At 40.3% G+C, this 11,543-nt stretch overlaps 1 protein-coding gene across 2 annotated transcripts; it reads right to left on the bottom strand.

The window, feature by feature from the left end:
- Positions 1-1,004: 1,004 nt before the first annotated feature.
- Positions 1,005-11,349, bottom strand: lamp2 (lysosomal-associated membrane protein 2). Of its 2 annotated transcripts, none has more exons than XM_085935502.1 (9): positions 11,181-11,349; positions 9,666-9,781; positions 8,887-9,097; positions 8,341-8,502; positions 8,053-8,273; positions 7,839-7,958; positions 6,482-6,536; positions 6,221-6,391; positions 1,005-2,703 (listed from the first exon to the last, which is right to left on the bottom strand). In XM_085935502.1, the coding sequence occupies exons 1-9, from the start codon at positions 11,224-11,226 to the stop codon at positions 2,561-2,563; spliced, it is 1,245 nt and encodes a 414-aa protein (XP_085791628.1). In that variant the 5' UTR covers positions 11,227-11,349; the 3' UTR covers positions 1,005-2,560. The 2 variants fall into 2 exon arrangements, with proteins under 2 accessions (XP_085791628.1, XP_085791638.1); XM_085935512.1 differs by lacking the exon at positions 1,005-2,703 and adding an exon at positions 2,834-5,616.
- Positions 11,350-11,543: the final 194 nt, after the last annotated feature.

Raw genomic sequence — 11,543 nt, 5'->3', positions numbered from 1 at the left:
TCTATCTATCTATCTATCTTCCATACCGATTAAAATTCAATAAAAGAGTATTTTTAGTTCTTTGCAACCTTTAAGTATAAAGTATCTGGAAATACTGCTGTGCATAATCTGGAATTTGTACTTTAATTAAAAAAAAAAACTATTGATTGATCGATGAGAATATATGGTTGATGGAAAATAATACTGTTATCAATATAGTATGTTTGAAAACATTAAAATTATTCCCTGATAGTTGATATTTGTAACTTTGAAAAAGAATAACTTATAATTGTATATTTTCGAACGTCGTGTAGAACTGCATTGTTTCCAACACTTCTACTGCCATCCTGTGCCAATGAGTGGTAGTGCCCATGCATGCACCAAATTAAAGAAGCAATATTTATGGTAAATATTTAGAGTACTGTATATATACTGGCGGCATAGTGGACACTTGTTAACACGTCCACCTCACAGTTCTGGGGATGCGGGTTTGATTCCTTCCTATGTGGGTTTCCTCCCACATCCCATAACCATGGGATCACATCATGACATCACTTGCGATTGTCTTTTTTTTTTTTTTTGCTCAGTTTGTTTTTGAGGGGGGCATATTGTTCTTCTTTCCAAATTGCCCGTCAGTGTGAGCGTGAGAATTTGTCTGTGTGCTCTGCGATTAGTTCTGGGTGTCCTTCGCCTACTGCCTGAGCACACCCACCATCCTCGTTGTGAGGACAAGCGGTTCAGAAGATGGATGGATGCAAATAAACTAGCGAATCAATTTTTCATGAAGATAACCAAAATGCAAATTATTTCATCAGTATTTGTTTTAACCCTTATAGTGTTTAGGTCCATATTTTCAACGTTCAAGCCCAAAGATATTCCTTTATTTGTCCTTAATTCTTCTTCTCCATCTCATGTACTTTGATGAGGTTGTATAACATCTTATCAACTGAGCAGTCTGGCAATCTTTGATTTCAGTCATATGATCTTAAGCCACAATAAAAAAATAGAAAAACATACAACAGTACTACAAAACAAGAAACAAACTTTCATTTATTTAATACGTCCCCCGAGCTCCACCACACAAACACTTGTTAAGACAAGGTCATAATCATCATCATCACATAACTTTGTTGTCAAGCAAAGCAACTGAATGGTGGCTAACGGAAAGGCACGAAACTGTGTGGTGGAAGGTTTGTGAACGACTGCATTGCAATGCAGTGTTTGTAATCGAAGAAATGATGCGTTAAATTAAGAAAATATTTATGTCGAGATTTAAGCACAAAATACAAGTATTCATTCCTTGTCACATCTTTTGTCCAAAATGTGATTGCAGGGCTGGTAAAATGTTGAGTGTGCCTTCTCTTTCAAGAGTTCATTTTAATTTGGTGTGCATTAAGAAAATAAAATAAAATAAACAGCATTATCTGGCATTCAAGTCATGGGGCTATAGTTTGCTTGTACATTCAAGTCATTCGACAGCGAAAAGGATTTCAGTCTGTACAAGCGATTAATCATTCACGCGTATAATATTGTAAAGGGCAGAGAGGGTACTGACCCCCTCAGTTTGGGAGTGGAAGTGCAGACATGCAGTCTTGAGTCAAACAATGCATTTTGAAATCGTTTGGCTGTGTCAGTCATTGGCAAAGGAGGAAGAGAAAACCAGTGTGGAGGTAGCTGGGATACACAAGGGCATAAGCTAAATGTTACTTTTGAAGAGGAAGGCTAGAAAAAGAACTTTGGGGATTGATTAAGGGGGGGGGGGGGGAGCTTTACACAGACTGGTAGCCAGTACGACTCTTCCTCCGGCCAATCAGGTAAGAGAGAAGGACAAGGACGATTAGGAAGCTGAGGGCCACGCCCACCGCGATAGGCACCAAAAAGCTCAAATCAGAGTCCAGGAAGCACTCCTCGGCTAAGCACAGACACACACACACAAGAGAGAGTAAGGTTAGCACTGGTGGTTAATTGGGGGGAAAGCTTTGTGGGGAAGAAAAAGAGAAAAGTCGGAATGATGAAAAATCCTCAGCATGGTTAGAAGTTTCACACAATCAAACCGGTCCAGATTTCCACAAAGAATCAATAATGTGATAAGTGAAAATCAAGGCCAGAAAAATGCCATCATTCCGTACACACATGCATTAGTGGACTTATTTGACATATTTGGGATTGTTTTCCCAATAAGCTGTCGAAACTTTCATTAGGGAAAGAGTATTTATGACAATTGTGACCAAAATATAGTCCCTCGCTAGTTTCTTTTTATAGCCACAAAATAATCTTTCAAATTTCAGGAGCAGTCAAATTAATTGATGGAATCAATAGTGCCTCAATAACAAAGCCACAAAATGACTGTTCTATGACAAGATTCAACACAAAAATCGCCTAATGTAGTTTTTGTTCCCCACAAGTGGTAGAATTCCCCTAATGTCAAATGGTCCATTAGCAAGAAAGAAAGGTGCATTTTAAGAAGAAAAGCTAGCACCAAACAGTGGTGCTAATTCAGGTGCAGAGGTATGCGGGTGAGTCTCTTGATTACAAAACACCCACCTCCCCCCTCAATCATAAAAAAAAAAAAAAGACGATTCTAGAAGGACTCGTAACCACTGGCCATGTTTCTCTTTCTTCCGATGAAGTAGGCCAGCAGAACAATAAGAATGAGAACAAGCAGGGCAACACCAACAGCTATGGGAACAAGGAAGCTCTCCGAGTCAGTCTGGCATTCCTCAGCTAGATGAGAGTGAAGAGAGAAGAGGTTAACGTCTTCATAGAATAGTGGGGATTAAGGGAGTGAAGAATGGGTTAGTATAAAAAGATGGGCTCTCTGGTCAAAAAGAAAAAAACATTTACTCAGAAGGGCTAGAACAGCAGCACACTTTTATTTCCATAAACCTCCAGAATACTAAAACGATCAAGTTTGACACTGCATAATTCAGGATGCGAGTGCAAAACAAAGAACGTTATACACACGGATTCCCTTTTGATGAACTTGCGAGATGGTGGGGAGAAAAAAAAAATAAACCTGTTGTAGGCTTAAGTCATGGAAGCCAATGCTTGCACGGAGCAAGGCACTATTCTCTATACCCGTAGGTTGATGAAGCATAAAAGCTGAGAGTAACAACACTGCAACTGTTTAAACACTCACACAGAATCCTGGGGGAAGCAAAGTTACGGTGCAAATTAAACAAAACAAACAAAAAAACAACAACAAAAAAACAATTGCTGCTTTAGTCAGAACACACAAAGCTGTATTTGGGCCATGCTGAAAAGATTCAAATCTAATTAGAATATAGTGAAAGAATTATGGTGAAATCTGTAACTATTTATGTAACTGTGTGTGTGTGTGTGGGGGGGGGGGGTAGTAGCACTATGGGGGGGGGGAAACATGATCTATTAAAACTGTAATGGGGTGCAATTTAACAAGAAATGGCAAAAAGATGTAATACTAGGCGAGAGCAATGAATGAGTGGTCGTAACACTATGAGAAGTTTTAGCTTTGACTCAGTTAATTTAAGATGAAAGTTGGAATCAGAGTGAATCATTTATGAGAAGTCAATTCTCTGAGGAGAAACATGTAAATTCTATTAAGTTATAACGCAAGACAAAAGTAATGTGATATCCCATATTTTAATGAAAATAATTGCAATCTGACCCCCCCAAAAATTATGTTTGTTTTCCATACTATACAGCCTAAGGCTTTTAAAATATGAACTATTAAAACTTTCTCCAAATATTATAACTTTTTCTTAAACTTTAACCCAAATTTCCAGTTATATTCATCACTTTACGACTCTGCTTTTAAAAAAAACTGCCACTGTTACAGCTTTTTTGGCGACATTCCATCTCTCCGGATTTCATTTTTAAAAAAAACTCCCTTCTTGTATTTTCTTTTCAGCAAGGCCCTAATTGTCCTCAGCATAAATGAGTAACACTAGTGTCACACTGGCTTGTTATCGTCGCAATAGAAAAAGAAATAAAACACAGTACTGTTATCCTGAGGCTCTGAGCTGGCTACAGTGCAAGTTGGGGAAAAACTAAGACATCACAAAAAAAGTCAAGGTGGCGCTGAGCACCTTTCACACCATTATGGCCTAACAAGGCGGCCATGGAAAGCGATGCCTGCAAATCCAAAGTCATCCAGGAAGAGATGCAGGTGCCCACATATTTCATTTCCGTCTATCTGTACTTCCTGTTAAGATCATTCCGAGACCACCCATGACACATGACAGTGTTACCCATTAATTTTGGAGCGCTTGCAGCCTTCAGAGCCTGGATCACAATACATAAATCACGTGACAATTTCCAAACACAAATAGACGTAAATGAGCATTTTAGTGCATTTAAACATCCTCAAATGAAACAATACCATCCCTTTTCACCAAACGTCACAAACAATTACGGCACAAGAGACCCTTCCCATTGATTTTTCTGACTCGTGCAAAGTGTGACAGACCCTTTTGAGCAGAGAACGCTTGACACGTCCTAACCTCTTTCTTGGTCTGGGAACATTAAGGTCTTTCACAATTGTGTAATCTAATGTTTTTCTTCCCCGCTCTGCAGGGGCAAACATTGGCTAAAGCTTCTTTTCGATGCGATTCGAGTGGTGCGCGCCTTCACCCTTTAGTGAAGGTTTTCACTTAACTAACTTTATTTTCTGCACTTGGGTGACGGGTTTGCATCTGAATCCTGAGAAAATATTCAGAATCAATGAAATAAATCATAGTAGGGGTGGGGAACCTTTTTGAAATTAATTACTTTTGAAACATCTGTGACTTAAATGATTTGAAGCTTTTTTTTTTTTTCCCACCAACTGTTCCTCTTGTGGAATTTCATGACAGGCAATATACAGACCACACGGCATAGGTTCCCCACCCCTGGATGATTGGAATGAAAAATACAAATGAAAATAAATCAAAGTATGAACTGTGCAAGCGATGAAATCAAGAAAACATGGAGTGTCGGCAGAGCAAATGCAAAATTGTCACGGTGAGCTGAATAAAGTCCCACAGCATTGCTAAATTGTGTTACACGGGTGCATCTCAAGAAATTGGAAAACCTTTTCAGAATGTCACCCCCAAATTGAGCAAAGGAAACAAAATGACTTCTAATATAGAAATTAAAAAGGCATTGGAAAGATATTTTTTATTGATTTTATATAATATACATAGGAGTTGTATGTTTTGTCTTGAACTAGTGAATGGGGCTAAACAAATTTGCATTTGCTCTTTCACAAAAAAAGAAAAGAAAAAGAAAAACTGAAGAACATAAACAGGGAACAGACAAGTTTGGTCCTTGAAGAAAAACTACCACATTGTCTCAGCAAACTCTCAGAAATGCTCTGTGTGCATGTTTAACCCTCAAAACAACTTTGCACATTTCTGATTTCAATGAAATGGGTTTGAATTGTCAAGAGCCAATCAAGTTCATTGCACATGAATCCAAGGACCAAGCTTGTGGGGGACCCTCTGTCATATTTTGAGACTTGATTTTGCAAAGTGGCTTCTCAAAGGGTCTGATATCCAACATAGGTCTTTCTCCGACCAATCACGTATGCGATCACTACAATGAGAATCAAGCCAGCCAGAGCAGCGCCCACAATGATTGGGATTAAGATGCTGGTGTCGTCCAATGGACACTCATGGGCTGCAGATGAAAAGAGAGGCAGTCAACCACACATTTCTGCCCTGTTTCTACTCAACTCATCATGCTAGAAATGCTTTCCCACAAAACACCAGGTACAATTTTTGTTTTTGATCCTCATCTCCGCTTGTATGGTGAATCAAAGTGAACCCGACTTCCCTTGGGTCACAGACCACTAAGGCTGGAATTACATTGCAACGATCAAGTAACAATTCCAATTTCTGCCCCCAAGTGACAGTCGCGATGTGTCATGGCAGTATAATGGAGGAGGAGGAGGAACGTCTTCAGATGGTCTTTTGGATCTAGGCATTATTCACATTATTTTTGGAGCTTGACTATTCAATATATGGCATAAAGTGGACCGGCTATTGCTGCTGTTTTTTTGTTTGTTTTCACTTCACGCAAGCAGCAATGTGTCCCAAGGTTGTTCGAAACTAAAGAATTTTCTCACAAAAAAAACCATGAGTTGGGGTACTCTTAAGTCAAGGTACCACTGCACTTGCGTAGCACGTTTAGAAGTGGTTATGTTATCTAGCAGAATGGGTAATTTCTCATGTTAAAGATTAACGGCAGACTGCTTTAACGAGTGTTAGGTGAGAGAAAGTACCTGTACTGAAGACGCCCTTCTTCACAGCAAAAGGCTGCACTTGTAGGTTGAAGGTGAAGATGGTGAGCTTGCTGGTGATGGTGTAGTTCTGCTCCTTGTTGCACATGTACGAGGTGCCCACCGCTGCTTCCCACAGACTCAAGCTGCTGTTTGCCTCAGAGAAAACCACACCTTAAAGCAGACACACAACCCAATATTAGCCTCCTCCTGCTTGGAGAATGTGTTCAATGCGTTTGAGGAAAACAAAACTACTTGGCTTACCAGAACTTGGGTTTGCGGTGACATTCACAGCCTGTAGGTGGAATTTTTTGGTGTCCTGTCAGGAAAAATAAATAAATAGTCGGATCAAAGACAAGAACGCACATTTCCCCCATAAACATACATCCTAGTGATACAAAGAGCTCAGACACACCATTAGGTACACCAACAAAATACTTAAAGAATTCCATAATTTTCCATTACAACTTTTACACACAATGAATTGGGCTGAAATAGTTTGTATCTAATTATAGTATAGAATACATTTTTTTGTATTTATTAAAAAAAAATACAGCTGAACTTTTATTTTACGCAGACTTTGGGGATCAGAATTTGGAAATAGAGATTAACCCCAAAAGCGTGTTATTTAGAAAGTCTTGGAAGTGTCATAAAATGCATGCTATGTATACAAGGCTATGGGGAAATTGCAGTAGGGAAATGCGTACTAAGATGCATTTGGAAAATAACCATCAATAACATCAAAATGAATACACTATAATTATTAAAAATTAAAAGTCTTTACAAAAATCTATTTGGACTCAAATAGAAATCGTATTATTACAGCAAGACCACGTTCACCGAACAATAAAACAGTAGTAATACAAAAAAAAAAACAGAACTACTACGCGTGCACATAAAAAACGTTATTTGAAATGAAATTATAATATATATATATATATATATATATTTTTTAATTGCTGTAACAAACACCGTCCAGAAACTGTAACGTGTAATGTTGAGTTGTTAAATTACCTAAAATCATTGCACACGTTCATGACTGAAAAGTATTTCCAAAAGTTGTTCTTAATTTCCATGTTAAAAATAGCCCATAAGGCTCTTTTGCTTTACAGCTTTAGTCCGTTGCTTCCTTGTGAATCTAGGATGCCGCAAAGAGGCATCACTTTGCGGCAGTCGACGTCCTAAGTCTCTAACCATTTCAAACCTATTTCAATGCCATGGAAAGCTTCGGAAACTTTGGGGAATACACCAGGCTCTTCAGCATCATCTTTTTTATGACTATGAAAAAAAAATGGAGGTCCATGACCAAACCATGTTACAGAAAGTTGCGCAAAATCGAAGCGCGTAAAAACCAGGTTTAGCTGTACACGTGATGTAATCAAAATGAAAGAAACATACAGAAAAACTGTTACAAATACAAAGAATTTGGAGGTGGACAAAAAAAAAAGTTGACTTATGTTTTGTGCATTCTACAAACAACGCCAAACCCAGTGTCAATCAAGAGTAAGCATCATCATAGTTGCAAAGTCTCTTGATACAGCTCTTGTATTGGATATGCAGGTAGAGGTGTACCTAATGTTGTGTCCAGTGAGACCAGACACAATACCGCAAGAGAACTTACATTGGTGAAAGTGAGCACGATAGTCAAGGTGTTAGATACCAACACTAGGTCACTAGTGTTGACGCCACACGATCCAGACGCAGTGGTCCCGTTGGGATCCAAGTTCATCTCTTGATACTTCTAAAGCAGAAAGGACAACAAAAAAAAAAAATCAGAGTGGCTACATCCTATCTAGAAAATTAAAAGTTAAGTGGGGGTGCGGGCTCACGCACACCTCGCCGAGCTCAACGCCAATCCGCAAGGCGAAGTTTGCCAACAGACACGCCGTGCTGTTCTCATCAGGTTTGATGTTGAACCTCCCAGTGGTGGGTGTGGGGAGGGTTGGGGTAGGGGTTGTTGGCGGAGTGGGCGTACTGGTGGTAGCGTTCGTCACTGGAGCCACTGTGGTGGGCGAGGCAGTGGGCGTGGTGGGCAGATCGGCCGAACAGGTGGTCACTACGAAGAGAGGGAGGTGCAGCCCGTAAGAGAATGTCTTTTGACAATAGGCTGAGCCCACCCTTACGGTTTTTGCTTTGTGTGCCATTGCTGATGAACGCCTGGATGAGCACGTTCCGCAGGGTCTGGTTGACTGAGTCGGACCTGATGGTCTCTTCACTCATGCAGGAGTAGCAGGTGTCCATGCTTACGTCGGTGATGTGAGGCCTTACAGCCACAGAGAGGGTGTCTGAAGGCGGAAGATGAAAAATCTACTTTTTAATTGCTTGCATACAAACAAAAGGGGAGCCTCGGTTGACAAAGAGTCTACAGTCACAGAGTATCCCCAATATGTGCAAACAGTAAGATGGAACATGTCCTCACTACAAGCCATTTTCTCTAGGAGATTTGGTCTGTCAGGTGGACAGGGCCGGCCACCTGTAGTGATGGCCAGGTAAAGCCTTATGCAGCCATGACGCTTTCCATCCAGTTGGTTTATTTAAAAAAAAAAAAAAAAAAAAGCAAAGTCATTCACAAGCCTGCACTAAACGCGGCGTGTTGCTAATTTGCTAACACTCAACGGCTCAAGGTGTCCTGTATGCATCTTTGTGTATTGGCGACATGTCGGCATTACCGTTCAATGCAGACTTAGGGAAGATGGTGGAGTCACTGAGGTTGTAGGAAAACGTGATGGAATCCGCCTGGTACGTGTTCTCGTTGACAGTGAAGTTCACGCTCCAGGAGTGTCCCGCTCCGAAGTTGAGCTTCAGGGTTGAAGTCGTGTTGTTGCATTTGCTTCCGTTAGACGTGACTTCGGAGGGAAGCTCAAATGTGGCTAGCTCACTCTGTGGCAAGAAGTAGCATAAATAGTAAAGCGGGGTACACACTTACCACAAATTAACAATTTGAGCGTTTTTCCTCCTCCTGATTCAAGTCAGCAAAGGCCAATTGTTAGAGGTCTTTATCCTGAGCAAATGATCCTGTTGTATGGTATGTGTTAAAATTGCTTTTTGCCTTCCCTGATCTGCTCCAAAAAAAATGGTCAGGGCCAATAATCGTAAATGTTAAACGTGTGTTTATAAATTACAATTACATGTCTCATTTTCACTGGTATGGGGGGGGATTGATTTTTTTTGTAACTTGACATTTCACCTATTTATTTACAAACAGCATTTTGTATTCAGTGTCACAAAACTGATTGAGTTCCAATTTAGAGGTTCAACGGTTGCAGTATTCCTACAGTTCTTTAGGCTGCAGCCCAATAATTCACCAGTGCATGTGACAGGATGTGCACCAGGAAAACACAAGTGAAACGCTGACAAGCAAGAATCTTGGGGACTACACACCTCATCATTTTTGAGAGTTGAAGTGCAACAAGAGTAGAAAATAGCATCTTTGAGATTAGAAACTTACCTTGTTGTCTGACGTCGCATACAACACAGAGAAGTTGACCGTGACATTGGCGTAAAGACACAACTTGTTATCGTTGTCCATGACCTTCACCTCAGCCCCAAGTGACAGATGGGACACTGTAAAGAATAAATAGAAACACATGTCACTTATTTCCCTACATTTACAGTCATGTCTTACAAGATTCACCAAACAAACAAGGTATGCCTTGAGCTCCCTCAGTTGAGTTGCCCCTAGACCAGTATTGGAAGAAATTTGTTATTTTTTTAAATGGTTTGCATTACAGTCACACAACTTTGAACAGAATCCACCAGTTGCAAGCCCAAGGTTACACTTAACCCTAAATCTAGCCCAAAAGCAAAAATATTAGCGTAGAAATCAATGCTCAGTTTGACATTTATTTTCAGTAAAAGCTAATTTTCACCACTTTTAGGCTAGAAACGGGTGTTTTTTTTGGTGAGACCAACCCATGTCCGACTACTGATTACTAAGGGGAAAGAGTAGAAAAAATGATTCTGGTGAAAGAAGAGACGCTCATCTTTTGGGTCGATTTTGTTTGTATTGTCACAGAACAGAGGTTGGTTTTGCAAAATCAGTCAAAACGGCTAGCAACATGGGGAACTGTGGCAGAAAGTCCAACACACTCCTATTTATCGACGTGACTATTCTAAAGATAAATAACTCTAAATGCTAAGATAATAGGCGTCAGCGAGCAAGGAGAGCCCAAAATGAACATTAGCTTCAACGCGACAAAAATACGTTTTATACAATGAAAGCAAACATTTGGACCATTTTTCGAAGCGAAATATTATCTTTTAAGAGTCTGTACTGCAAAAATTAGCGCAACTTTCTGGCCAGTTAGCGCTTCATGAGGTCGCTGCCCCATTTAAACACCAACATGGCGCTAAATGCTAACAAGCGAGCGCGATGTTAGATTTTACTTCACGCACAGTAAGAAGAAAAATACTGATGTGCGGTTTGCATTGTTGCCTCCGAGGAAGCTCATACTCAAAGCTGAGGGTGGATAGAAAAGCTGGGGTTTAATCATTAACGCAAACTTTAGCTTACAAAACTAGCGTTAGCTAGCAATTACGCTACTGTGACGCTACCGAGGTGACGCCAGCAAAGCTAGATTTCATCATTGCTGTCACAGTATAGTTTTGGCTAGAAACTAGTGTTGCCTTACCCATACAAAATTAATGTGTTAATACATCAGGGCGTATAAATTTTGCTTCACGCGTCCTTTACGATACTCGAGTGGCGATGTTGTTGACGTAATTAGCGCTACAGCTAAATACGTCAGCTGAGTTGACGCATTCGCCAGTTGACTGTTACTTGGTTTTTAGGTTTTGCAGAGATAAATGTTTCAATATGTGTATGGCGAAATAAATGATTCATCACGGTTTCAATAAAGAACCAGGCCGACGCTCGATCAAGGAGTTGGCAGCACGTCGCATATTGTGTTTGCGATCGACTGCAATTTCATTACTAAATGCACATCAAATTAATGAAACTCACCTAATCCAAATAGGAAGAAAAGCGCAAACGCGATGTATCGAAACATGACGTCTTGCTGTTTGGCGGTGAATAAAACAAGAGCCGAGCAGTCGGTACCGAACTTGGGACTTGGCGAACGCGCTGCCGTCAGTATGAGGAAATGCACGAATGTACGTCACATATAAAGTCATATGACGAGGCCATAGGTCACAGGGGCAGGAGGTGTGGACTCCCTCCCATAATTGCCTCTGTCAGGGATTTTTCACTGCACTTTTGTCATTTTGAAACAAGGCCGGGGAACTTTCATCAGATTCCAAAAACCAAAACCTCCCAAAAACTGTTACAAAACACATCCCCCCAAAACACACATCCAAATTCTTCAGT

Source organism: Syngnathus leptorhynchus, chromosome 2, assembly GCF_054491065.1.
Source record: "Syngnathus leptorhynchus isolate UIUO chromosome 2, UIUO_Slep, whole genome shotgun sequence".
Classification (NCBI taxonomy): domain Eukaryota; kingdom Metazoa; phylum Chordata; class Actinopteri; order Syngnathiformes; family Syngnathidae; genus Syngnathus; species Syngnathus leptorhynchus.
This window is presented reverse-complemented; position numbering and strand designations above follow the sequence as displayed.

Bases quoted from the DNA above. Each gene is read 5' to 3' on its own strand.
- lamp2 (XM_085935502.1), bottom strand. From the start codon at position 11,226: ATGTTTCGATACATCGCGTTTGCGCTTTTCTTCCTATTTGGATTAG. The intron at 8,503-8,886 runs GTAATGCCGACA...TTCCGCCTTCAG, and splicing joins CCCTAAGTCTGCATTGAACG to ACACCCTCTCTGTGGCTGTA. The intron at 7,959-8,052 runs GTGTGCGTGAGC...TTTCTGCTTTAG, and splicing joins TTGGCGTTGAGCTCGGCGAG to AAGTATCAAGAGATGAACTT.